At 33.7% G+C, this 25037-nt stretch overlaps 1 protein-coding gene across 1 annotated transcript; it reads left to right on the top strand.

Annotated features, from left to right (window-relative positions):
- Positions 1-13178: 13178 nt before the first annotated feature.
- Positions 13179-14733, top strand: LOC129807997 (uncharacterized). Its single transcript, XM_055857630.1, has 2 exons — positions 13179-14181; positions 14261-14733. The coding sequence occupies exons 1-2, from the start codon at positions 13260-13262 to the stop codon at positions 14263-14265; spliced, it is 927 nt and encodes a 308-aa protein (XP_055713605.1). The 5' UTR covers positions 13179-13259; the 3' UTR covers positions 14266-14733.
- Positions 14734-25037: the final 10304 nt, after the last annotated feature.

The raw sequence follows: 25037 nt of genomic DNA, 5'->3' as shown, positions 1-25037 counted from the left end.
TCTATAAATTATACAATGCATAAAAAAATAACAAAAAATATTGGTTTCACAAACGAGATAATGTAAAAGAGACGTTGAAAGAATTCCCGAAGGGCAAGGAACTATGAGAATGAAGGTGGCCGAAATAGGGCACCAAAGCTCTGTCTATATTTTTATTAATTTTAAAATGTATTAAGAATGATTTTAAAGTAAATAAAGACGATAAATAGTTTACAAGGTTCCAAGCAACACTCCTTAAGAAGAAGGAATAAAAAAATCAATTTTTATTAAAAATATTACATTTCAAATTTGAGACTTTGGCGCTTGCATGCAACTATGCCGAAATTTGGCACACTTACCCTAATATTTTCTTTTTATTTTAAACGTGTTTATTTAATTATATATCTTTATTTGTACTAAATCTCACTAAATCAGTCAGGGGTGTCTTTGAAGGAATATTAGTTGGACTGTTACTTAATAAAATTAGCCACAGTATCTCCCTACTGACTGAATACATATATATCACCACACAAATTAAAAAAAAAACAATTCGCAAATTATACAGAAAAAAATTTATTTGGTGGTAAATTTAATCCCGGTTTCGCCTATACAATTAAAACTTTAAAAAAATATCTTCATTTTGAGAAAAAAAGAAATATATAAATAAAAACTAAAGCTATAAATTAGACCATTAATAAAAAGAGATTTAAAAAGAAAGATAAGTATAATTCAAATAAATATATTTTTTTTTACAATTTTTTGATGCCTATTGAGTGTAAGCAGATAAAGAACATTATGACTTAATTTATTTACTGGTCAAAGAAAAAACATTACCTCGAGGTTTTTTTTTACATTCAAAATTTATTTATTAGAAATACTTTTTTTGTTATCGAATTATTCTCTGCAAATCAAAATGATTTTTAGGTTACAGTACGATTTTGATTAAAAAAATCCAAATATTATTGAAAGGCAGTGTACAACATCCTAAGCTTTGCGAGCTTCTCGAACTCCCGAGAAGAAGTCCATCCTTATCTTCGTTTTCGCAAGGTTTTTGGATACATAAAGATATTAATGTCGATTTAAAATTGTCTATAAATCATCATCAAATGATTTCGGAATTGAAAATGATTCAAGAAGAGGTTTTTTTTAAAAAGATGGTATTTTAAAAAATCATAAATATTTTAATTAATTATTTGAACAAATATCGAGTGAAAATTAGGCCCTTTGCCCTTAAATAATTCAGGATAGCGATTTAACAGGTGAAAAAGTGTCCCAGGACGAAATTTTCAGCTGGACTAACAACAAAATATATTTATTTTATTTTTATTTATTTACAATGACAATGCGTACTATTAAGATTAAATCCCTCGAAAGCCTTGAAAGTACAGAAAGTGTTTAAGCAGTTGGAGAAACAGTTAGCGCCGTCTTAGCATTCAAAATGGACCTATTACCAGTGGCGTACCAAGAGATTTTAGCGCCCGGGGCGAGTATCTTGTCCAGCGTCTCTTGACCATTCTATTTAAAATATCTACTGAAATTTTTGCAACTTATCATTTACCTACGTATTGAATGTTCGTCTATTGACAGGATATGTTCACAGGATATATTTTTGAACTATGCCTCATGCTAAAAATTGACAGCCAAATTTTCGGAAATTATCTTTCTCTGTTTTTCTTATAGATATTTTGGAAAATGTATAAAAATACGGTTTTTTAAGACTTTCTCGAAATCAATCGTACCGATTTAAGATGAAAATCTTTAAGAAATAGATAGAAATATTTTAATTAAATTTGTTTCATCGAAGTTGGTAAATTTTTAACATGTTGAAGAAAGATTTATAGAGAATAACATAAGGAAAATATTCTCAAAACAAACTATCCCCTATCTCTTAATTGTTCCTGCGATTACCAAGACTTTCCTCTTCAATCTTTAAATATCTTTTAAATCAAAGGACATGTTTCTTGCGCAGGAATGCTCTCCTTGAAAAAAGATCTAAGATCTCTGGAGATCATACACCTCATCCGAGGTACACTGACAATTGCTGGTACATTTCCCTTAATTGATCTGCTACAAATACTATGTCTAGTAAATTATGAAAGCAAATTAGCATTAGTTTAGAAATAAGAACCCTCTCAAGTTTGCTCACAAACCGAATTTTTAATGACAGAATTACTGTGTTATCATACTTGCACATTAAAATTTTAATACGATTCACATTAATTGTCGTTGGTGAGAGTCCAAATGTGTAATTTTTGTGTTTGAATTATTTTATATTCAAAATTTGATCTATTTGTTGATAAAAAGGTAGACTTGGCCCGCAAAATTTGATATAAATTGATTTATAGCATTAATGCGAAAAATTAATGCGATTTTCTCTTTAATTTTTTAATGTGAAAAATATTTATGCTTTAGGTAAATTTAAACTTATTTTTGCAGGCCAAGTCCACTTCTTTATCAATAAATAGAAAAACCCCAAATATTAAGTGACTCAAAGACACAAATAACATATTTGGACGCTCACAAGTGACAATTAATGTGAATCACATTAAAATTTTAATGTGCAAGTGTGATAACGCCGTTACACCTTTATAAGGTGATCTAGGTTCATTATTGGCTTTCCCACTCTATAATTTTTCGGCCCCTATTTTGTGGGCGCAATACTTTTAATATGTTCCTATTAGAGAGCCTTCATATTTTAACGCTTTAAGATTGAACCTTCTCAATTTTCGGCTCCCCTAATTTTTTTGGCGTTCAAATTTAAATGTCCTAATTTTTGAATATTCCCAATTTCTTACGCCTTTTTTTTCTAATTGTTTAACGTCTAGGAGCTCTAATTTTATAAGTGCTCATTTTTAAAGCGCCGCTACACTTTATAATACTTTCATTTTTTAGTGTCTAAGTAAGTTTTTGGTTGCCTTATCGCGCCTCTAATTTTTACGGCGCCCGGGGCGATTGGCCCTTTCGCCCCCGCCACGGTACGCCTACGCCTATTACCATTCCTTTACTGATCCATCACTGATTGTAACCATTGTGACCAATGCAATCGAATTCAGAATTACAAGATCTTTCAAAAAAAAAATCCAAATTTATAACCAAATCCATTAAAAATTAGGCGGGTTTTTCTGAACATTAATAAATATTTTTGGAAATCTTTTCTTACAAAGTATGTTCTGAGCATAGTAGGGTCGAAGGTACACCTATGGGTACTATTGCGTCATATGTTAAGACCTATTGGCACCCTTTTCAATAGCATTTGGGATATGAAATTTGAGCACCTCTCTTTATAAAAGAAGGTAGATTAATCAAAAACATCGTTTAACTTGTATTTTATTAGATACATTAAATAAATTTCAGTTTTTTGATGAAATTGCCAAAAGGTGTTCCATGCCAAATAAGTGTACCTTTGACCCTATTTACTTTTTCATAGAAATTGAAGTGCTTCGAATAAAATCAACTAAAATTAAACATCTTCAATTAAATTGGTTTATCAGCATAAGTCGTACCAATAACAAAGACTCACCTTCATCTTCTCTTTATTAGTCAGGCAATAGGTAATGTACCTTTCCTATATATTTTTTTGTCATAAGGCAATGTTCCAATAGAACAGATCAACAAGGGATACTACAAAAAATGTACTTTGCTAGTGAATGAAAAACTAAGAAATGAAAATATATGGTCATCATAAATCTCTCAGGATTATTTATTGCATCTGTACACAGATTCACAAAATGTTATAAAACAATGTGCTTTCTACAACAATATTGGAATTACATTAAAATGTCAAGAATGAATTTTGCAATTGTGGTCCATGTGAAATCTTGGACGACTCAATTACGTCTTTTGTGTATACCGGTCACACTGTACGTGAAGAGTGGCCAAAAAAAATAATAACAAATTTTTCAGCTGACAAAAAGCAATTGGAGTGACTTCATTGTGAAGACAAAAATTAATTCAACTTGAAGATTAAAGGAGATACTGATTTTTCTTTTTTTTTGTACATCAGCCATAAAAGTGAAATAAGAATTGGCTTAAAACTCAACTCAATCATAATTTGGAAGTTGAAAATCTGTGAATGCAGTTGAATATTTATTTACTGAGGATCCAAATTGTCAGACACTTTTATTTGGGAACGTGGTGAAAGGGAGGCATGCATGACTGTCGTGTGGGTTGGGCATTAAAATCTTAAGCTTCATCCATCGCATCACTGACCATAGTTCATGTTATTTTGTTTTTTAGTGAAATACCAAAGGATTTATCCTCAAATATCACTGAGAACTCCCACTTGATGCGGTTAAAGAAATTTATATATAAAATCATCAGTTAATAAGTCCTTACAACTTTAACGTTTAACACATAACAGCATAGGTAAGGGAGAACAGGGGTGACATGATCACTTATTTTTGATAATACCGAATCCACAGCATCGATAAACTTGTATCTCTTTTAGAATTAGTGAATGATGGATTTTTCTTAACATTAATGGACTATTTAATGGATTTAATGCACCATTCTTAAAAGAACGTTACTTTTGATAAATATTTATGTTCGCTACTAAAAGTGCAGCTATCATTACAATTTTTCAGAATCGACTATCGATACTATCGAAAAGCAGTTATCATGTCACCCCAGGTTTTTAATATGGACAAGCATGGCTGCATGGCTTCAGATTTAGACTTTATATAGAATCTTTTTCAAAGTTTTAAAGAGATGTCGTGATTTACATCAATTGCAATTGAAGGTCAAACTCATATATTTTTTTATTTAATTCAATAAAAATTAGATTTAATTGAAATGTTCTCAATATCGAATTCCGGATGAATTTGAAATACATGAAAATATTTATATTTGATTTTAATAGCGTCGAACTCACGAGTTGAATATTCAGTGAAATGCTCTTTCATTCCTTTTTAATAATTAATTAAAACGCTATATTCATATAGTCAAGTGTGCTAATCAGGGCGCTTCACTATCTGGATCGTTTATGACTAATCCACTTAAAATAATATTTTTATTTTCGTAATATAGTCACTACAGTAATATAGGCACTGCAGTATTGTTTTTTCCTTGTGAAAAAAGTATTTTAAATCCAAAGGTTTAATTAAAAGTGAATTAGCGAAAAGGCGACCCAGTTAGTGCATGCTGACTTATTTCAGTATTATCATTATTTTATAAATTTTCTTTAATATTTTTAATATTTTTTTTTATATTATGTTTCTGAATGAAACTGTGAATAATTCTATGGATTTAGAAGAAGTAAAAAAGAATTTCATCAGTCCAAAAACAAGCGTTTAAGTAGCACTCTTCGGAAAACGATCCAGTTACCCCACCTTACTATATTTATGAACTTTCCCATTTTAATGCTCGAACTCTACGAGAAAGCAGTTTCCACAATCCAAATTTTTTTCAACTTCTCACCACCCTGTCTGCCAAACGGTAAGAGATATTGAATTCCGGTCTTCGGTGAACCCCCTCCCACAAGAAAACATTCTCTAGCGAACTAACTTACTCAAATTACCCCCCCCCCCCCCTTACCATTCATCCCACCTAAAATATATATTTTTTCAGCTTATCGCAAAATTGGCCTAGGCGATTTTGTTCATTTTTGGATATGTTTTGCAGGTAGTGCAGTTGAAATCTTGGATTATTCAAAATTAAAGTTCAATCACCTTGGAGTCCTAATTTTTGATGGATTTGGTTAATTTTGGATTTTTTTTGAAAGGTCTTGTTTTCTGAACCTGGTTGCATCAGTCACAATCGATGGATCGGTAAAGTAACATTTCAGCTAAACATTTTGTCCTTGGACACCTTTCGCTATCCTATCCTATCCACTATCCTGAATTATTTAAGGGCAAAACGGCCTAATTTTCACTCGATTTGGTCAAATAATTATTTAAAATAATTATGATTCTTTTAAATATCAACTTTTAAAATATCCTCTTCTTGAATCATTTTTAAATCCGAAATGATTTGATGATGAATTTTATAGACAAATTTAAATCGACAATTAAAATGGTCGTATAGGAAATAGAAATATTCAATTTTTGTACAAAATGTATAAAAGACGAACTGTAAATGGCAACGATATGGCAAAATACGGAATTTGCTAAAATACGAAATTTACGCAATACGAAATGTGCAATACGAACGTGTAAAATACGAAATGTAAAGTACAAAGATTCCATGAAGTAAACCCGGTTTTAGAAGGTAAAGAGTTGAAAAAGGTTCTAAGAGTATATTTCTTATCCGAATGGTTTCATGTTTGGGATCGTTGGAAAGGTCTTGCAAATTTCGATAGAACCAAACATATTCCAATCGTTTATGAACCGGTCCATAACCGATTACTAATTTTTATCCGAAATTCAATTATGTTATATTACTCCTAAAGATTTTAAATCGGTTCAAATCCATTGTGAACCAGTAATGAACCGGTTAATAACCAATAACTAATTTTTATCCGAAATTCAATTATATTACTTTAAAGTTATTTTTTGCACTGTTTTGAGTGATTTATGAATCGGATCAAATCGGTTGAGAACCCTTAAACAGTAAATGGTGCGAAAATACTTTTGACGTATAGCATCTGTAACGAGTTTGAGCAGCTCAAAAATCTAGAACGCTTTACCACTACTTTTCAATTTAAACTTATTATAATAAAATTACACATTTTAACAACTTCCAATATTTAGATATGAAATAAAATAATAAATTATCAGACATTAGGGGAGACTGGGGCAAAAGTCACAAATCGAAAATTTCAAAATTCAATATCTTCCAAGATAAATAAGATAGCGGCTTAAAATTTTTTCCATAGATAGCTTCCATAGACCTTCTTCAATGTTGTATATTTCTTAGAATTCGAACAAGGAATTTAGAAACCAAAAATATCAAAATTTTTAGCCCTATTTTTGAAATATTTTCCTTGAAGAATATATCAATTATTACCTACTTATTATTCAAAATTTATTCACTGATGATTATTTCCTAAATGACTTGGATTCTTTGAATACGAAGCCACTCTCTATTTTAGAATTTTACAAAGATTCTTCTCTCAATAAATCTTTTTGTTAAGAACGACCACTTGGGGTAAAAAGTAACAAAAGGTATGGAGCAAAACGTAAGAAAAACCGAAACACTTTATGATGTCTCACGGCAAAAAAACGTCATCAATGCTATGTGTCGCCGCTTGTTGTTTGTATTGGTCAAACGATTTGCAGTCTTTTGTGTGTTTTTTGTAAAATAGCTTAAAATGCGCTTTTCTTGTTTAGAAAGAGGAAACGGTGTTTTACAAAGGTGTAGAAGAATAAATTTCCTAAGAAAATAAGTAATTTAGATATTTTACTTAAATTTACGGAATCCCGTAATAAAGCGAATCAAAATGTGATAACATCCCATACCTGATACTATTTGCCCCAGCATTTTTGAGAATGGTCACAAAATTACGTTTTATAAAACGGCTCGATAAATGTATTAGGTGAGATTCTTAACAATCTCACCTACTATAATCCTAACAAAATTTCATGTCGTCCGATCGACCTCAAATTTGGCCAAAATGTGTTTCGCCACTTCCTGATTCCGAATATATTATATATGTGGCTATTTTACGTTCCCGGCCGGCCGGCCGGCCGCTCTTTGGAGCTTAATAGCTCCTAAACTAAAAAAGATATCGACTTGCGGTTTTCGGCAAAGGTTATATATCAGGTGAAAATTGCAACTCAGTGCATTGACCCCCACCCCCCACCCCTCCTTCCACCATTTTGAAGACCCCCCTTTTTTTGTTTTCTCAATAGCTCCGCCCCTATGGCATTCAGCGGACTCAAATTTTAGTATGTTAAAGCTGGGCCTTAGAGCTTTCCATCAATACTAAACTTAAGGTCCCCCAACCCTCCTGACCCGAGCTATAAGGGTCCAAAAAAAATTTCTTAAAATGGCCATAACTCCGGTTCTAATTGTCAGAATTTAAAAAGTGAGGGCTTTTTGGAAAGCTCTCGTGAAATGCCACTTCTCCTTCTAACATCGCAAGTTCATAAAACTACCGCTAGGGGCGCTATTATTAAAAAGAAAATTTTTAAATCTTATAAGTTAAATAACTCAAAAATTCCATTGTGCATCGGGCTGAAAATTTAGTATGTTGTAGCCGTTGATTATACCTATCAAAAAAAAACCTTAAGTCGATCTAAAACCCCTGACCCGAGCTATAAGGGGTCAAAGTTCGAACATTGACTGGCCTCTATCTCCGGTTCTAACTAACATAGCGACCTAAATTTTACCTTTTTGGTTTCGTCTCGATGAGCGCTTTTAGATGGAAGTTCGAAAAGTCACCACAGGTGGCGCTGTGATAGCGTCAAAATTCATCGAAATTCAAAGTCACTTTTCTCAAAAACGGCATTGTGCAAGTTAATGAAATTTTAGTATGTTGTAGTCCAGTCTAGGACGTTTCCAAAATGGTGCGTATGTGCGCTGTGGTTAAAACAGAACCGGAGATATGAGAGGTCAAATTTCACGAAATTCAAAAAATCATATCTCCGGTTCTATGTGACCGATTTTGATGAATGAGGGCTTAAACGAAAGATCTCACCAAATGCTACAACTTTCTAGAACACTTGAACTTCGTGGGACCAACACCAGGGGCGCCACAGTCAATATCATATCGCCATTTTCAATATCACATAATCTCAATTATCTCGACTGTCGCTGAACCGATTTTGATAATTAATTCGACATAATTGTAGAGCACATTTGTCTCTACATTTTGTCCATACATCATTTTCCGCTCAGACTACGCTATCACTCCGATTTTGCCGTTTAAGTGTGAAAAAATTGATTTTTCCCATAATAACGCTTTGAAACCACTCAGATGCCAATTTGACTGCCTGTACTCCACCAAGACACTTAAAATAGGGTTTTAAATGGAAAGTCTCACAAAATACAACAATTCTTTGATATAGTTGAAGTTCAACAAATGACTACTTGGGCCACTCTGGATGAAAAAACAAGTTAAGAAACAAAAAACCTCGCTTATCTTGGCTTCTGAGTAATCGATGAGATCATGTTCTATGGGAAAATTATAGAGAACATTCTGGTCTACATTTCACCCATATATCACTTTTCTGTCACTCCATCCAAATCTTTGATATTTTGGTTTAAATACAAAATTTGTATAATTTCACGAATTTGATTCCAGATAATTGAATGGCGACTCCCAACTTCAGCTCCAAATCGAATTTGCGTGCACTCCGAGTTAGCTCACGTTAAGAATCTCACCTACATAAGCCGGTTAGGATTATCTGTCCCTTTTCACTACAAGAAAAGTAAATTTCTTAAAGTTCTAAAAATAAAACGACACAAACACCATATATTAACTTTATTGATTTGTTATAAAAATGTAAAATTTCTTTATTTTATTTAGTAAAGTTTTTCGAAACAGCGTTTTTAGCAAACACATTAAAATGAACTTGCAAACAGCCATCACCGCACTTTACTTTAGAATTAAGGGATTCCTTTTAAAATAAAATCTAGGTCTTAGAAATAAATAAATATTTTACTTGACTATCTTGGAAATAAAGTCTAGGGGGAAGTGGAACACATTTGAATGTACAGCAGCTTTAAAATTGGGATTTTTCTCCCATGTCACAATCTAATTTAGATACTCAATCTGTTTGTGCAGTTAAATTATATCACGATAAGGCTGAATTTTATTTAAAAATAGGTGAAATGCCCTAATTTTAAAGCTGCCACACCGTCAAAAGTGCCCTACTTCCCCCTAAGACTTTTAATTTTCTCAATTTGAAAAACCTGAATAAGGTAAATCGTTGGGGAAAACGATATTTCTGTAAATCCAATAAAGAACTACACCAGAAGACTGTCTTCCTGTTTTATTTTAAAGTTGATACTAAAGCTGTCTACACATTATGAGCATTTTTTAAAAAAATTCTTTAAAAAATTTTTTAAAAAATTTTTTTAAAAAAACTGTTTTTTAAAAATTTTTTTTAAAAAAAATGCCTCCACACTAGACTTAATTTTTGTAAAAAATTTCTGACAGATTACTCTCAGCATTTCGCTTGGGATTATTTTTCATGAAAATTTGTCATTTGAGTGGTGGAAAAAGTGTGAAAAGTGTTTGTTGGAATTCCCTGGGATAGTTGTTAGTGAATGTTCGTGGAAAATTTTCCAAAATTGCAAAAGTGCGGTGTTTTTCTACAGAAGTTGTTCCCAGTGGAATCAATATTCCGGAGTGTGTGAACATAACCTCAAAATGTTGTTTTTCCCTAAAAATTTTGTGTGACTATCGCAGTTATTTATGTACAGAAATTGTTTTTCTTTGCGATAATCTGGAAACCAAAACATGCTCATCAGAAGAACCGCAGAAATTACTCGGAAGGACAAATTTGTTACCAGGACAAATGGGTAGAGTGGAGAAGAAGGTGTGCAGCTCAAAAGATCCTAGATTCCATTGATCAGCAGCTCTTTCTGGAAAAGCTTCAGGACTTCAGGAAAACTTGTGGATACGTTTGGATGAACAGGAGTATTTGTAACCAAGAACATTGACGTAAGTACTATGAATGTGCTAAAAAAAAACTCGCTGATTTTATTGCAAAGCTATTCCTGCAAAAAATTCAGGACTACAATTGGAAGAGCATGATAGTGGATGAGGGGAAGGACTTTGAGGAATAATTAGAAAGTGCTTCACCAAAATTCCTGCAAAAATTGATCCAGTGCAACTCTACAAATTTGATTCCGGATACTGGATGACACTGATTTGATTCCGGACACTGGTGATAATTATGATAAATTTTATGAAAAATAAATTCTCATATCTTGGTTTCCAATCCGAAATCTTTTATTGGTTATCCGGTGTACATTAAAGCATTCTCCCTCTATCCACAACTGTCCAAGCAGGAGTCCCATGGAGGAAGCAAAAGTTTGTAGCCATCTCATCCTTGTGCTTCCGGATGGGAACATTTACATCGTGGTTGAAAAGGAGGAATGATGGGAGGTGGTTCTGGGGCTTCAAGTGATGGGCTGTGGTAACTACGGATGACTCTTGTATGTACTAGGATCTCCTCAGTGGCTCTGAATAGGTCTATTGTCTTGATTGATTTACCAGGTTCATGTTCCAAAATTCTTCAATTTCCTTCTTTCCATTCATATTTTAATTTGGTGCACGAGGTTACTGTACCATAACAATCTTCAAGAATACACAGACATCACAACTTTTGGCAACTTCAAAAGAAAAATCAGCGAAAATGTTCCTCCACAGCTGGCTTTGATTCCACTGGGAACAACTTCTGTAGAAAAACACTGCACTTTCGCAATTTTGGAAAATTTTCCACGAACATTCACTAACAACTATCCCAGGGAATTCCATCAAACACTTTTCACACTTTTTCCACCACTCAAATGACAAATTTTCATGAAAAATGTCTCGAGTTGCTGTGATTTTTTAAAAAATTCTTTAAAAAACTGTTTTGTAAAAAATTGTCCCAGTGTGTAGAGGCATTTTTTTAAAAGAATTTTTTTAAAGAAAAAACCTTGATTTTTTAAAAAAATGGGTCGTTTTTTTACAAAATCGCCTACACACTATACAAATTTCTGTAAAAAATCCAGATTTTTTAAAAAAAAATTCACTAGTCTGGAGGCGATTTTTTTAAAGAACTTTTTTTAATGTCATTTTTTACAGAATTTTTTGATAATGTGTAGACAGCTTAAAATTTCTGTCCAATATAAAACAGCACTTCGCTACCTACAACATTTATATACACAGTGTTACAGAAATGAACGGTCGTGCTTCTCTGATAATAATAAATACCACAATGCAAAATTTGATGAAATCTGCTGAGTAGGAACAAAAATGGATAGAATGTATTATCCATTTTCACGCGATGCTTTCAACAATGACGTCATGTGAGATAGAATGAAAGGTACACGAAAACTTCCCCTCATTCTTTGACGTCACATTACGGCAAAATCTCAATGGCGCGCATGCTCTCTCTGTTGGCCCTGAACTTGAATGAATGCCTCTTTTCCACATTGACGTCATATAGTTGTAATTCTGTGGCCGATCAATAAACCCACCACCCGCAGAAATTATGGAACTTTTCCAACTTTGTAAATGGTTTTATCGTTTAGCTATTTCTGGGTAATTTTTATTCCTTCTTAAGTAACACAATATCTTTTTATTGCTCTTCTTTCTCTTTTTTTTTGTAAAAAAAATAATTTTGATCATACTTAATTTTATTATTTAGCCTAGTTTAAAGGAATTTGGATTATCACAAAATTTGCACGTGTTCTGCTAAATTTTTCTCATAGAAAAAAATAGAAACATAATAGAGTGTGCAGGATGTAAGATATCCCAAGCAGCACAAAATAACTTAACCAGAAATTATCGTTGTGCCAACGTTAAAATATCGTTATTTTAACCAAATAAGTTATAATAACGTTATCCAACAGTTAAATAACTAAGATGTGCTGCTTGGGATGTTTGTAATCATTACTGACAGTTTTCTTATCAACATTGTGTGTAGGCATAAATTTTCACCATGGCATCAATTTTCTTCTCAATTACATTCCGCCCCCGCAGGTAAAAGCATGGGAAAAATACGGTATTTGATCCGATTTTATTTGGAGAAATACGTTTTTCTTCCTGTGACTTGATATAGATTCCGGATATTCTAGTGACATGTGCGTTTTTTGATGACATTCTGTGCTGCAAGTTACGGAGACAGTATTCCGGCAGATGATTTTTACTCTGGATTGTACTCCAACATCTTGAGAGTAATTTGATTGACTTGAGGCACTTTGAGAAAAGCCAATGTACACCTTATACCCTCCTACGGATCGAATATTAAATTAGTCAAAGGCAAATTTTCTGTTTACATACAAATCACCCACACTGAGATTTTACTCTGTTGGTGTTTTTTTTGTATCATTTTCCCAAGTATAACCAATCAACTGAATGAAATTTTCCCAAACCCCCTTACTAAATAGAATTGTGTAATACGCTTCGGGGAAAATTTTATACACCCATATATTTATCGCTGTTTATGTTAAAGAGATACTTTTACTTCCATCTTATTTCCGCATTAAAATTCAGGTTTTGATATTGTTATATATGAAATATAACAATGAAATCTATGAAATATTGCTCCCTAACTTTTTATAGCAAACCAATGTATAAAAAGGCGCAAAGAGTGCAGTTAGTTCTCTTTCGCCTCCCAGTGATGAAATATGCGACATCAGCCTAAATAAAGTCTTTTTGTGATAAACCAAATTGAGTATTTTTAATGTCGCATATCACTGGCGACGAGCTAAAACGTAGTGAATCTGATCACGAAGTAAACAGTAGTGAATCTGACCAAGAACAATTTGATCGTGAAAGTAGTGAAGTGGATGTGAGTGTGCAGATTAAGCCAAAAATGTCTACACTCATTGGCTCAATTGAGGCTTACATGCCCGGTGAAAATTTTACACACTACCGGAATCGCATGAATCATCTGATATCTGGAAGCGGAATTGAGGATAGTCGCAAATTATCCATTGCTATCACCTTGATGGGGCCCACCTGCTACTCAAAATTGGTCTCATTATTGTCTCCAGAGAAACCCGAAGACAAAAGTTACGATGAGGTGATGACAATTCTCGAGAAGCACTTCAAAGAGACAAACAACGTGATTTCGGATAGATGCACATTCAACATGCGTTTTCGTCACGACGGTGAGAGCATAGAAGATTACATCGTAGAACTCAAAAGTCTCTCACAGGATTGCCATTTCGGATCATTCTTAGAGGAAGCTCTAAGAGACAGATTGGTCAGTGGAATAAATGACCAACAGATTCAGTCAAAGCTAATTCTTCAGACTGAACTGACTTGGGAGAGAGCGAAAGACATCTGTATTGCGGAATTTCGTGCAAGACGGAATATTCAGTCTATGGGAGGATCTGCAATACCAACACACGCGGTTGAGCATGCTGATGGGTCACGGAAAAAATCATCGACCACGAGGCAGCCACATGGAAAATCACGCCACATGGACGGAAAGAAGCAACGAGACAAATCCAAAGGCTTAACGGACCAGAGTGGACAACAATGTAACCGGTGCGGATTAAGTCATAAAAAAGGAGAATGCAAAGCAGCCAATTCTACTTGTCGTGTGTGCGGGAAGAGAGGACATTGGGCATCTGTATGCTGGAGCAGTGCAGGAACGAGTGAGATTTACAATCTTTTTTCTCTATATTCGACGTCATCAACTAACATTTATACTAACCCCATGCTTCTTTCTATTAGAGTAAACGACAAAGAGGTAACTTTCGAAGTGGACACTGGGGCTGTGGTATCGGTGATTGGTGATGATGTTTTCGGAGAAATTTTTCCTGATGCGCAACTGGAGCCCACTGATTTGAATCTTATGCTTGCCAATGGAGATCCGGTTGATCTTAAAGGAAGATTCTTGGTGAGTGTTCGATCTAAACATCTCTTTTTGTACGTGATCGTTGCTAAGAGAAGATCTTTACCATTGCTCGGTAGGGAATGGCTGTACAGATTGTTCCCCAAATGGCAAGAGGGTATAATCGGTACTTTTGATCCGAATGGTGTGGCCAAAATTGATGAGAATTTCATAGAAGAAATTAAATCAACCTTTCCCCGCGTAACTGATAATGAGGATAAAAATCCAATCGCGAATTTTACAGCGAAAATTCATCTCAAAGAAGATGCTAAACCAATTTTTTTCAAATCACGCGTGATCCCTTTTCATATTCGCGATAAAGTGAATGATGAATTGGAAAGATTGAGGGAGGGGGGTGTAATTGAATCCGTGCAACACAGTCAATGGGCAAGTCCGATTGTGGTGGTTCCAAAAGGGGATACAATCAGGATATGTGTGGATTTCAAAGTCACCATCAACAAATTCCTGGAGAAGGAACATTACCCTTTACCTCAAATAGATGATCTTCTGGCCAAGTTAGGAACAGGGAAAATTTTCTGTTCAATCGACTTAAAAGGGGCATACCAACAGATTATGGTTGAAGAAAATTCAAGGGAATTTCTCACCATTAATACCATAAAGGGTCTTTTCAGATTCAAGCGTCTACCTTTTGGAGTTGCTTCCGCTCCGAGTATTTTTCAAAGTTTCATGGACCAATTGTTAGGAAATGTCCAAGGAGCTGTTTGCTACCTGGATGATATTCTGGTTTATGGGCAAACTCGGGAGGGGGTAAAAGCCATCTTATGGGACGTCTTGGGAAAGCTTGAAGAGCATAATGTTAAAATTAATTTGAATAAATGCAAGTTTTTCGAAACTTCTATCAAATTTTTGGGACATGTGATCTCGAAATCGGGAATCCAACCCAATCCAGAGAAATTGAGGGCACTTAAAAATGCACCTCAACCCAAAACACTGAAACAATTGCAAGCGCTATTGGGTCTTGTCAATTATTATGGCAAATTCATTCCAGATTTGGCTAACAAGCTCAAGCCACTATACAATCTCTTAAAGACCGAAAACCGCGAGGGTCAGAAACTCAAATGGACCGAAGAACATTCGCAATGTTTCTTACGGTGCAAGAAGTTGCTTTGTGATGAGCAAATTTTGACTCATTTCAATCCCTCGTTACCTATAGTGGTAGCGGCTGATGCGTCACCTGACGGGCTGGGTGCGGTTTTATCGCACATCTGTGAAGATGGTGAGGAACGTCCTGTTTATTATGCATCTCGTACTCTCTCACCTGCGGAAAAAAATTATTCCCAGCTTGACAAGGAGGCGGCAGCGATAATTTTTGCTATTCAAAAATTCTATAAATTTCTTTATGGGCACAAATTTGTGATATACACAGATCACCGTCCTTTAATCTCGATTTTTGATGTTAAAAAATCAACCTCCATCCTTTTATCTCCACGTATGCTGCGTTGGCAGGAGATAATCTCATCCCTTGATTGCGAGTTGAAATACAGAAAGGGTAAGTCGCAGGGTAATTGCGATGGTCTCTCAAGATTACCGCTTGAAGAAGACAATGAACAAGAAGAAATTCGTGTGGGAATATTCCAAACGCGAGAAAGTCCCCTAAATTACGAAATAATTAAGGCAGCGTCCAAGTCAGATCGTGAGATTTCTAAATTAAAAGAAATAATCCTAAACGGATGGCCAGAAAATCCTAAGAATCTCTCGGACGTGCAAAAATTTTACTGGAAATTCAGGTTATCCCTATCTGTTGAAGATGACTGCGTTTACTATGGGTATAGGATTTTGATCCCCCGGAAGTTGCGTAGAAAGATGCTTTATATCCTACATGAAACTCATATAGGAATCACTCGCATGAAAATGGTAGCAAGACAATTGCTTTGGTGGAGAGGGTTGGAGGGAGACATTGAAAAATTTGTGGGTCAATGTGAGGAATGTGCAATAACTGGGAGGGCTAAATCATCAAATTTGGTTCCCTGGAAAAAGGCTCAAGTTCCATTTGAAAGGATCCACCTGGATTTTTTTCACTTCGGAGGAAAATCAGTCTTGATTATTATCGATAGCTACAGCAAATGGATAGATTTATATCTCATGAACAATACGTCAGCTGAGAATGTCGAGGATAAGTTAAATGATTGTTTTGCTCGAATGGGAATTCCTCGCGAAATCGTCTCCGATAACGGCCCACCGTTCGCTTCAGAACACTTCAATAACTTCTGTCATGGTAAGGACATTCTTGTGCGAAAAAGCCCACCGTATCACCCTCAGAGCAACGGTTTGTGTGAACGTGCCGTACAAACTATGAAAAATTCTTTAAGAAAAGAGATGGTTAGAACGGGCAGTGCTCCTCCGCATAAGTTGTCGCAAATTCTGAGAGATATCATGTCGCGATATAATCAGACACCAACTACCGCTACACAGATTTCCCCGGCGGAATTAGTTTTTAATTTTGCTCCAAGAAATAAGACTAATATTATTAATCCACTTTTTCAGAATTCAAGTAAAGTAAAGGGTAGTATTAGACAGGAGAAAAAAGTAACTTTTGAAAACATTAAACAAAAATTTAAAGTTAACGATAATATTTTATACAGAATTACAAGTAAAGATTTTGCAAAGTGGGTTCCTGGAAAAATATTAAAAGTTTTAAGTAAAGTAAGATATATGATTGCAGTTGAAAATAGAATCATCCAGGCCCACGAAGATCAGCTTAAAATTCACAAGGGAAAAATTCCCCAGAAATATTCTTTCATTTTTGAAGAGGGGGAGGAAATAATTGAAGTAGATGATTCCTCATCCTCAAATTCGAAGTTTAGTACAGCAGAGTCAGAAGAGAGCGACTCAGATTCACCTTTCCATGGTTTCGCTCGAAAATCAGATAGGATCCGCCGTCCACCTAGAAGATTGATGTATCATTGAATTATTGTTTGATTTTCGAAGCATGGGAGACCAACCATTGTTAGTTTGTAAGAAAATGAAGGAAAAGGCTTTTGAAAAAGGGAGTGGTGTTATATATGAAATATAACAATGAAATCTATGAAATATTGCTCCCTAACTTTTTATAGCAAACCAATGTATAAAAAGGCGCAAAGAGTGCAGTTAGTTCTCTTTCGCCTCCCAGTGATGAAATATGCGACATCAGCCTAAATAAAGTCTTTTTGTGATAAACCAAATTGAGTATTTTTAATGTCGCATATCAGATATCTCAAAAGAATCTCTCTTTAAATTGAGAAATTCTTTCAAAATCACAATGAATTTATTTCTTATCTAACATTCCAATTCCAATGTTATTTTGCAATGAACTATCCAGGAAAAAAGCTATCTGTGTCCAGATAATACATATATCAAATTCGATGTTATTTTTTTCTTAAGATTCTTCTTTGATCATATGAAGAGATATTGTTTCAGACGCGATTTTGTGTGGGGCGGAATGCAAATCGTGAGATATAAATCATCAAAAACTATTCACAACATTATGCTCTCGCCTAATGTCAGAGCGTGTAATTTTCAACAAAATTATTTGTATATACTAACAACTTTGGAACACTGAATTGTGTTTGCAAGTACGAATTAAGTTATTTGAGCGAGTGATAAATGGGGTAGGCTATTCGTCTCATATGTTCACCATATGAAGATATTAAAATATCTCATGGATATTGTTGCAAAGTTAGATGTTTTGGCCATAACTGACGAAATTCGAGAGGTTTTTCTGCACATTCATTACAACGAGGACCTCTTGTTTTTTTTCTTACATTTTAAACATATTCCACACTTTGCAGATAATCATAGAGAGTGAAAATCTTTAGAGATTGATTTAAACCATAAAATGTACCCAGTTTGTAAAAAGAAAAATTTCTCCATCGACATGGAGGGTTTTGTTGTTTTAATCAAAAATGATATTTATCACAAATATGATATATCATTAAACTTTGAACTATTCCACACCCAAATAAACACATCCGTTGACTACTGTTTTCTAGTGTTTCTGCCGAAGAATATCGTAAAATTTCATCCGACTTTTATTTATATGAAAAAGTAAAATTTTCAACTTTCAGAGATGACATGCGTGTGCACTAATGGAATCTAATATTCATTTTCCAATTGACTCTTATATACAAAGTATTCTCGAGCCACCTTTCACTGATTTGTGTGCCATCCAATGTGTGGTGTAATTTATAAAATTTTTGATTTATAATATTCATATAACCATCAAACAACACACAATACATCACTTACACACTTCTGTATGAAGCATAAATGGTCAAACTTTTGTATTCGGACTAATCTTCAACATTCCCATAAACGTGTTTACTCACATTGGGTAGATAACTGTGCCGCCCACGGTTCATTCGAGTGCCCATCTGCCGATCTCATGCGGATCTGTCGATCTCGTGCCGATCTGTCAATCTTGTACACGTCTACTGATTAATTGACCGCGGAAAATTAAGCACAAAGCAAATTACAGTAGAGTTTCTCAAATTTGAACATTTGGGGGGTGTAGATGACATTTCTCACTTCTCAAATTTGAACAATATTTTCAAAAACGTTACGGAATTCACGTGAAACGCACTTTCCCTAGATTAAGAAAAATAACTTTAGAGAATATATCAATGTAATTTGTTGTGAAATATATGGAATTTGTTGCGGAAGTTAATATAATACGATAATAATGAGAAAACACCAGAGAAAAATAGTTCTAATTCAGACTTCACTCAAAAATTTCTTCACATAACCTCAAATTTTACGTTTTGAACTCAACTGTCGTTCAAATTTGAGGAACTCGACTGTACTTGGAAATTTTAAATAACGCCAAATTGCTGGCTTGGTATAAAAGATTAATGTTTCCAGTATAATACACTAAATACCACAGGAATTGTCTGTTCGAACAATTAAAAAATGTTGATATATTTTTACACCTAAAAAGTGTTAAAGTTATGAGGAAAAAAAGTTAATCGCACACCCGTTTTTTCTCAGTGTTTAAACGAACGCTATAATTCATACACTGAGGACAAAAAAGAGGTTGCGATTAACTTTTTTGCCTCATAACTTTAAAAATAAATAAATCAACATATGAAAAAATAAATCAACATTTTTTAATGTTAATCTTACACCTTTCTAAAGATAAAATTAACATGCAAAAGGGTAACTTTAACCCCCATTACACCTAAAATTGTAATATTTACAACGATTTTGGATCAATACTGCAGGGTAAAATTAACATTCCCGGAATGTTCTTTTAACTTTTTTGGATTTCTCTCAGTGTATGACCGAACTGACATTTAAACCTGCCGATTCTTCGCTAAAATCGTGCCGATCTGCCGATTTTTGGCCAAATAGTGCCGATTTATCGATTTTTAGCTCAAGATCGAGACAATTATGTCGATCACCGCTCATGGTTCACTCTGAGAACCACTTATTCACCACTTGAATGGCATTCAGCCATTTAAATTTTCAAATTCTTCAAGCTCACTCTTTAGTAGCTTCTTGGGCTGGATAATTTAGCGTTCTCTTATGGTGGTGGCCATACCCAAGTAGCAATTTTTTCTTAAAATAGTCTTGTAGAATTCCCTAAGTAATGCACTATAGAACCAAAAACCTATTTATTTACTTATAACGCTCTTGCTTCCATAACTGAGGTTACTATAAGTAAAGTGGCGCACTCTTAAGAATTTTAAGAGCTGCTATAGGAATTTCCACAGAAAATTTTCACTTTAAGTCTTTTAAAAGTGCACTAAAAAAATTTGTCTAACACTTGGTTCTATAAGGCAGCTATTTTGCTTCTTGGGTAGTGTCTAGCTCCTCGTAGAGGACTTCCAGCTCATCGTTCGTCTCGATACGGTACTCTTCACTAATTGATTCCCTCACTGGCCCAAACATCCGTCTCGGAATTGAGAACATTTTTGAAGAAATCTTCTCATCTTCTTAGCACATCTTTTATCTATACTAGGTTTGTTTCCTGATTGATCCTTGCACAGAGACGACGCAGACCTATTAAGGCTCTCATTTCTCTCATCTGCTGCAGCGCTTCTATGTAAATTGGTGAATTTGCTAAAATAAAAATTCCAATAAATTAGCAAAGGACAATAGGCATAATGGTCCAACCTTTCGCCACGAATGAGACCTATACGATCGGATAGGTATTGGTAAAGGTAAAAACTTTTGTTCCGGAACCAACCCCAAAAGTATGTAGGAAAAGCACTATAGAGCATAAAACATAAAATTAAGAAAAGTGACGATTTTTTTTTACAAAACTCCTTTTATAACACTTTATGTTATGTTGGTCATTTCAAAGAACAATTTGTTAAGAAAGGGCTCAAAGAAGATTTTTTTAGAACAAACTATATCTTTATCTCTTCATTTTCTCCGCAATTTTCCATATTTACCTAATAAATCCTTGAATATTCTTCAAATTCATGAAAAGGATTGTATGTAGGGAAATGTCTGCTCAGTAAATATTCTTCTTGAAAGAAAAAGAGTTAGCCTCTGAAGATCACATACTACTAAAACTTACCGTTATTCAAAAATTTTGAATAATAAGTGTAGAGTAAAAATCTTTTAATTTAGCCATTATACTCTGAGCCTTTTATTAAAATTCCCTTGGCAACGGTACCTTTCCAACCCTATGATCTTCAGCAACCCTAGCACCTTTTATGAGGAGAATATTTCTTTTAAAGAGTCAAAAAGTCGCAATTGAAATTAAAGGACATTTGAAGATATTTGAGGGAAATCTGGATAACTACAAGGAAAACGGAGAGATAGGGGTATTGTTTCTTCTAGAAAAATATTCCTTGTGTTCTCCTTTAGAAATAGGTCTTTGGCACTAACAACTTACGATATACCGTTATCGAGAAAGAAAGCAAGTTTCATAAAAATAGTTCTACCTATTTTTTAAAAACTTTTATTTTAAGATACATATCTCAGAAACTTGACGCGACGGACTATAAGTTTCTTCGGGAGATATGTTCAAGACACACCAAGGACTCCCAAAATACCAATAGTTTCCCGTCATACGATTTCTTCTTCATTTTATTATCCTGTAATGTTCGAAGGCTTTAAAACACGATTGGTTTGTATGGGAGCCAGCAGATAGAGCAGTCAAAGATAAAATCTAAAAATATGTATTTAAAGCTTAACGCTCAACGCACAATAACTTTTGTTTGTAAACATGTTTTCAAAATTTTCCACGAGAATGAGCGAGATGACTAGATCTAAATCTCACTCACTCTTATTGAAATGTCGAAAACATGTTTACATAACAAAAGTTATTGTGCGTTGGGCATAAGTCGCACATTAACTTTTATCCGAATTTCATTAAGATCGGTTAAGCCGTTTTCAAGAAATAAAATGTTAAACTTGTGAATTTTCAGAAAGATATCGCTAATTTCTCAAGGACTGACAGTTCTTTTTGACTTGGGTCTCGGCAATTTTTAAGTCATACACCAACACCTACAAAATGGACCTATTCCTATCCCTAGCGAAGTGTTGGATTCATGCATTTCTACCCCCTATGCATTTCTGCCCATTGTCCTTTCGTAAGTAAAATTTCAGAGTTGATTTATGTGGGGGTCCTCCGAATAATGCAAGTCACTATCTCATCTCATTATTTAGCACTCTAATCTCATTTGAAAAATATGAAAGTAGCAATAATAAATAATGATATGTCAAAATTTCAACTTTAAACATAATACCTTTATTTATTATTGTTTTATTTTTAATGCTCAACGCACAATAACTTTTGTTTAGTAAACATGTTTTTGACATCTCAATGAGAGTGAGTGAGATCTAGATCTAGTCATCTCGCTCATTCTCGTGAGAAATTTTGAAAACATGTTTACAAACAAAAAGTATTGTGCGCTGGTCATAATTTCGACTTGTCCGAATATATATATGACGAATAAGTCGAATATTGTACAGGAAAGTTAATTATTTAAAAAAAAAGTTATAGGGATTTTAAATCTTAAAAATCCTACACTCAGTATGTAAAATCTCACCTTAAAATCGCTCTCCTGTAAAGCTGGCCATTCACGACTTATTTATTTTATATTCTGAGCCGTCGATTTAACCATTAAATTCTGGAATATATCAGATATTAAATCCACAAACCAACAAGTTATCTTAAATTCCACTCCCAATCCCCAGGCATGTAAGATGATTCAAAAATGTTGGACACCTCTGGATTTGTTGATAATTTTTATTGTGAAAAGAGAGAACAGGAATACAACTTATACTATTGCACAATTAATCATACAATTCGGCGAATAAATCATAGCATTGGAAAAAAAATTTAAGGAAATTCACGTGCAATCAAACATGAATAATAATAGCATTTATTAGCAATCAGAATGTGTTGAAGAATTCAATGTGGATTTTCAACACAAATTATGGTGAGGATTTTAAAAAATGAAATCGTCATAAGTTTCTAACAGTCTCTAATTACGGCATTATTCAAGAATAGTGTCGTAATAAAATTTTCCGCCACTCCGACACAAGTCCAACATGAACATGACTGACCCAGACCTTTCTGAATTTCTATTTACATTTATGCTAATTGCCGCTATATGCTACACTTTTACACACTACTTACAATAAAAACACCAATAAATATTGTTGCATGTTGCATGTGGTGTACACTTTACTGAAAAAAAACCTCATATGAATTAATTAAGAGTCCAAAATATCCCAACAAAACAATTATATTGGACATTTCTGTAAATTTTGTTATACTTTTAGAAATTTAGAAATAGAAATGGATCGAATATGTAAATTTTCGATGATGCAATGGATTTAGAATTTGTCGTGAGTAATTGTAATAGTAAGAACGTAACAGTATTATTTTTAAAGACGTTTCCTTTTATGAGAAACCTTGTACAATTGATATGATACTTTTTTACTGGGATATTTTGAAACTCATTTTCAAGTCCACTTTTTATATTGATTTCCTATTGAAATTATGGAGCAATATGTATAGAATAAAAGATATTTTTAATGCTTATAATATATCAATATATGAAATGCAGAAGGTGTTGCGAGAATGAGAAGAAGAAGGAGACAAGATGAGTAACAAAATGACATAAATACCGAAGGCGAAAGTCGTCGATGCTGTATGCTTTTTCTCACAAGTGCCCATACAATGATGGTACAAATATATTGTGCATGGTTTTAAATTTTCTTACTACCTATTCAATGTGATGGTGAATAATCAGAATAAGATTTGCCATATATAACAATACGGCAGAAGAGCCAAAGATGTATCGGTCGGGACCTCTTAATCGCACATAATGATCTTCCCTATTGATTCCGTGTCCTAATCTCATATGTGAATTTGAATAATGTGCTGTTCTCCCATGCAATTTTCTACGATTTGCCCGATGTTCTTCAATATCTATGAATCCCGCTGAGATTCATGATTTCATACTATCAGCTATTTTGTGTCAGGACTTATTTGTTTCTTCCCTTTGTCATAGCATTTTAGATATTCGTTTTTGATTTTTTTCTATCTTCTTACTAAATTTATTGATAATACAAAAATTGCAGCGTAGGATTCATATTTCCTGTCTTGCTAAATCTTTCCGGACCGTAAGATCAAGCGTAAAATCAAGATCAAGCCAATTCCATTCAACCTTACTTTTTTTTACAGAATCTTTCCTATCCAAAATCAGCCTTCAAAAATCTTACATGATTCCGGAACTGTCGAAAAAAAATTATCCACGTTTGGATTATAAAGATTTTATATATCTAATTCCTAAAGAGTTATAGAATAAAAGTTGATTCTGAAGATGTAATAAAAAATATTGATAGAGAACCCTTGAAAATTTTTTGAATCTAGAATACACTTTGTGAAGATTGAAAAGAAATCTTTTTCCGGAAGAAAATGTTTTTAAAAAAAGTTCTAAAATTTAGCTAAATGCTTGAAATAAATATTTTAGATTGGAATGTACTTCTCTATTACAAATATCCACAAGAACCAAATTGGTAATAATTTTTAGTACTTCAAAAATTGGTTTTTGTTAGGATACCGAGAGTTCCAAAGGAAAAGTTTAGAAACTGCAACTAGGATGATATGTTAAGGTTATTCTTTGAAAGAATCACTTAAGAAAACTTCTTAAATTCATCAACAACAAATTGGTAAAATGGAACTCAAAAATGGATAATTTTTGAACAAACTTCATTACATCGATTTATGCTTCATTTCCATTGCCTTGGAGTTGTGCAATATTCTGTAAAAGGATTCTTGTCTTACAATGGTAAAACAAAGGTAAAATAGCACGGGCTATTCAGAAGATATTTGTTCCGGTATTCTTAGTTGCATTAGGGTAAAATAAGGTAATTTTGAATCGAACTTTAATTAAAATTTTGTGATTTTTTCAATAAATTGCATAGGCAAAAGAAAAAACAAAAAAGTACCCCTGATTATAGAGCAGTTTTCTTTTTCTTTGCTTATAAGAAACAGTGAGGAAATCTCAAAACTCCAATTTAGGTCGCACTTGAAATTGCTCCTATTGTTATGCTAGTTTAGCAATGCTACTTTAGCATTTAGATCACTACTGGCCTCTCTTAGAAAAATGTTCTATTTAGTTAAATCATTATGCTTTCTTCTCCCGAAGTATA

This window comes from Phlebotomus papatasi, chromosome 3 (genome assembly GCF_024763615.1).
Source record: "Phlebotomus papatasi isolate M1 chromosome 3, Ppap_2.1, whole genome shotgun sequence".
Classification (NCBI taxonomy): domain Eukaryota; kingdom Metazoa; phylum Arthropoda; class Insecta; order Diptera; family Psychodidae; genus Phlebotomus; species Phlebotomus papatasi.
This window is presented reverse-complemented; position numbering and strand designations above follow the sequence as displayed.

Coding starts and splice junctions, on each gene's coding strand:
- LOC129807997 (XM_055857630.1), top strand. CDS start 13,260: ATGTCGCATATCACTGGCGACGAGCTAAAACGTAGTGAATCTGATCAC.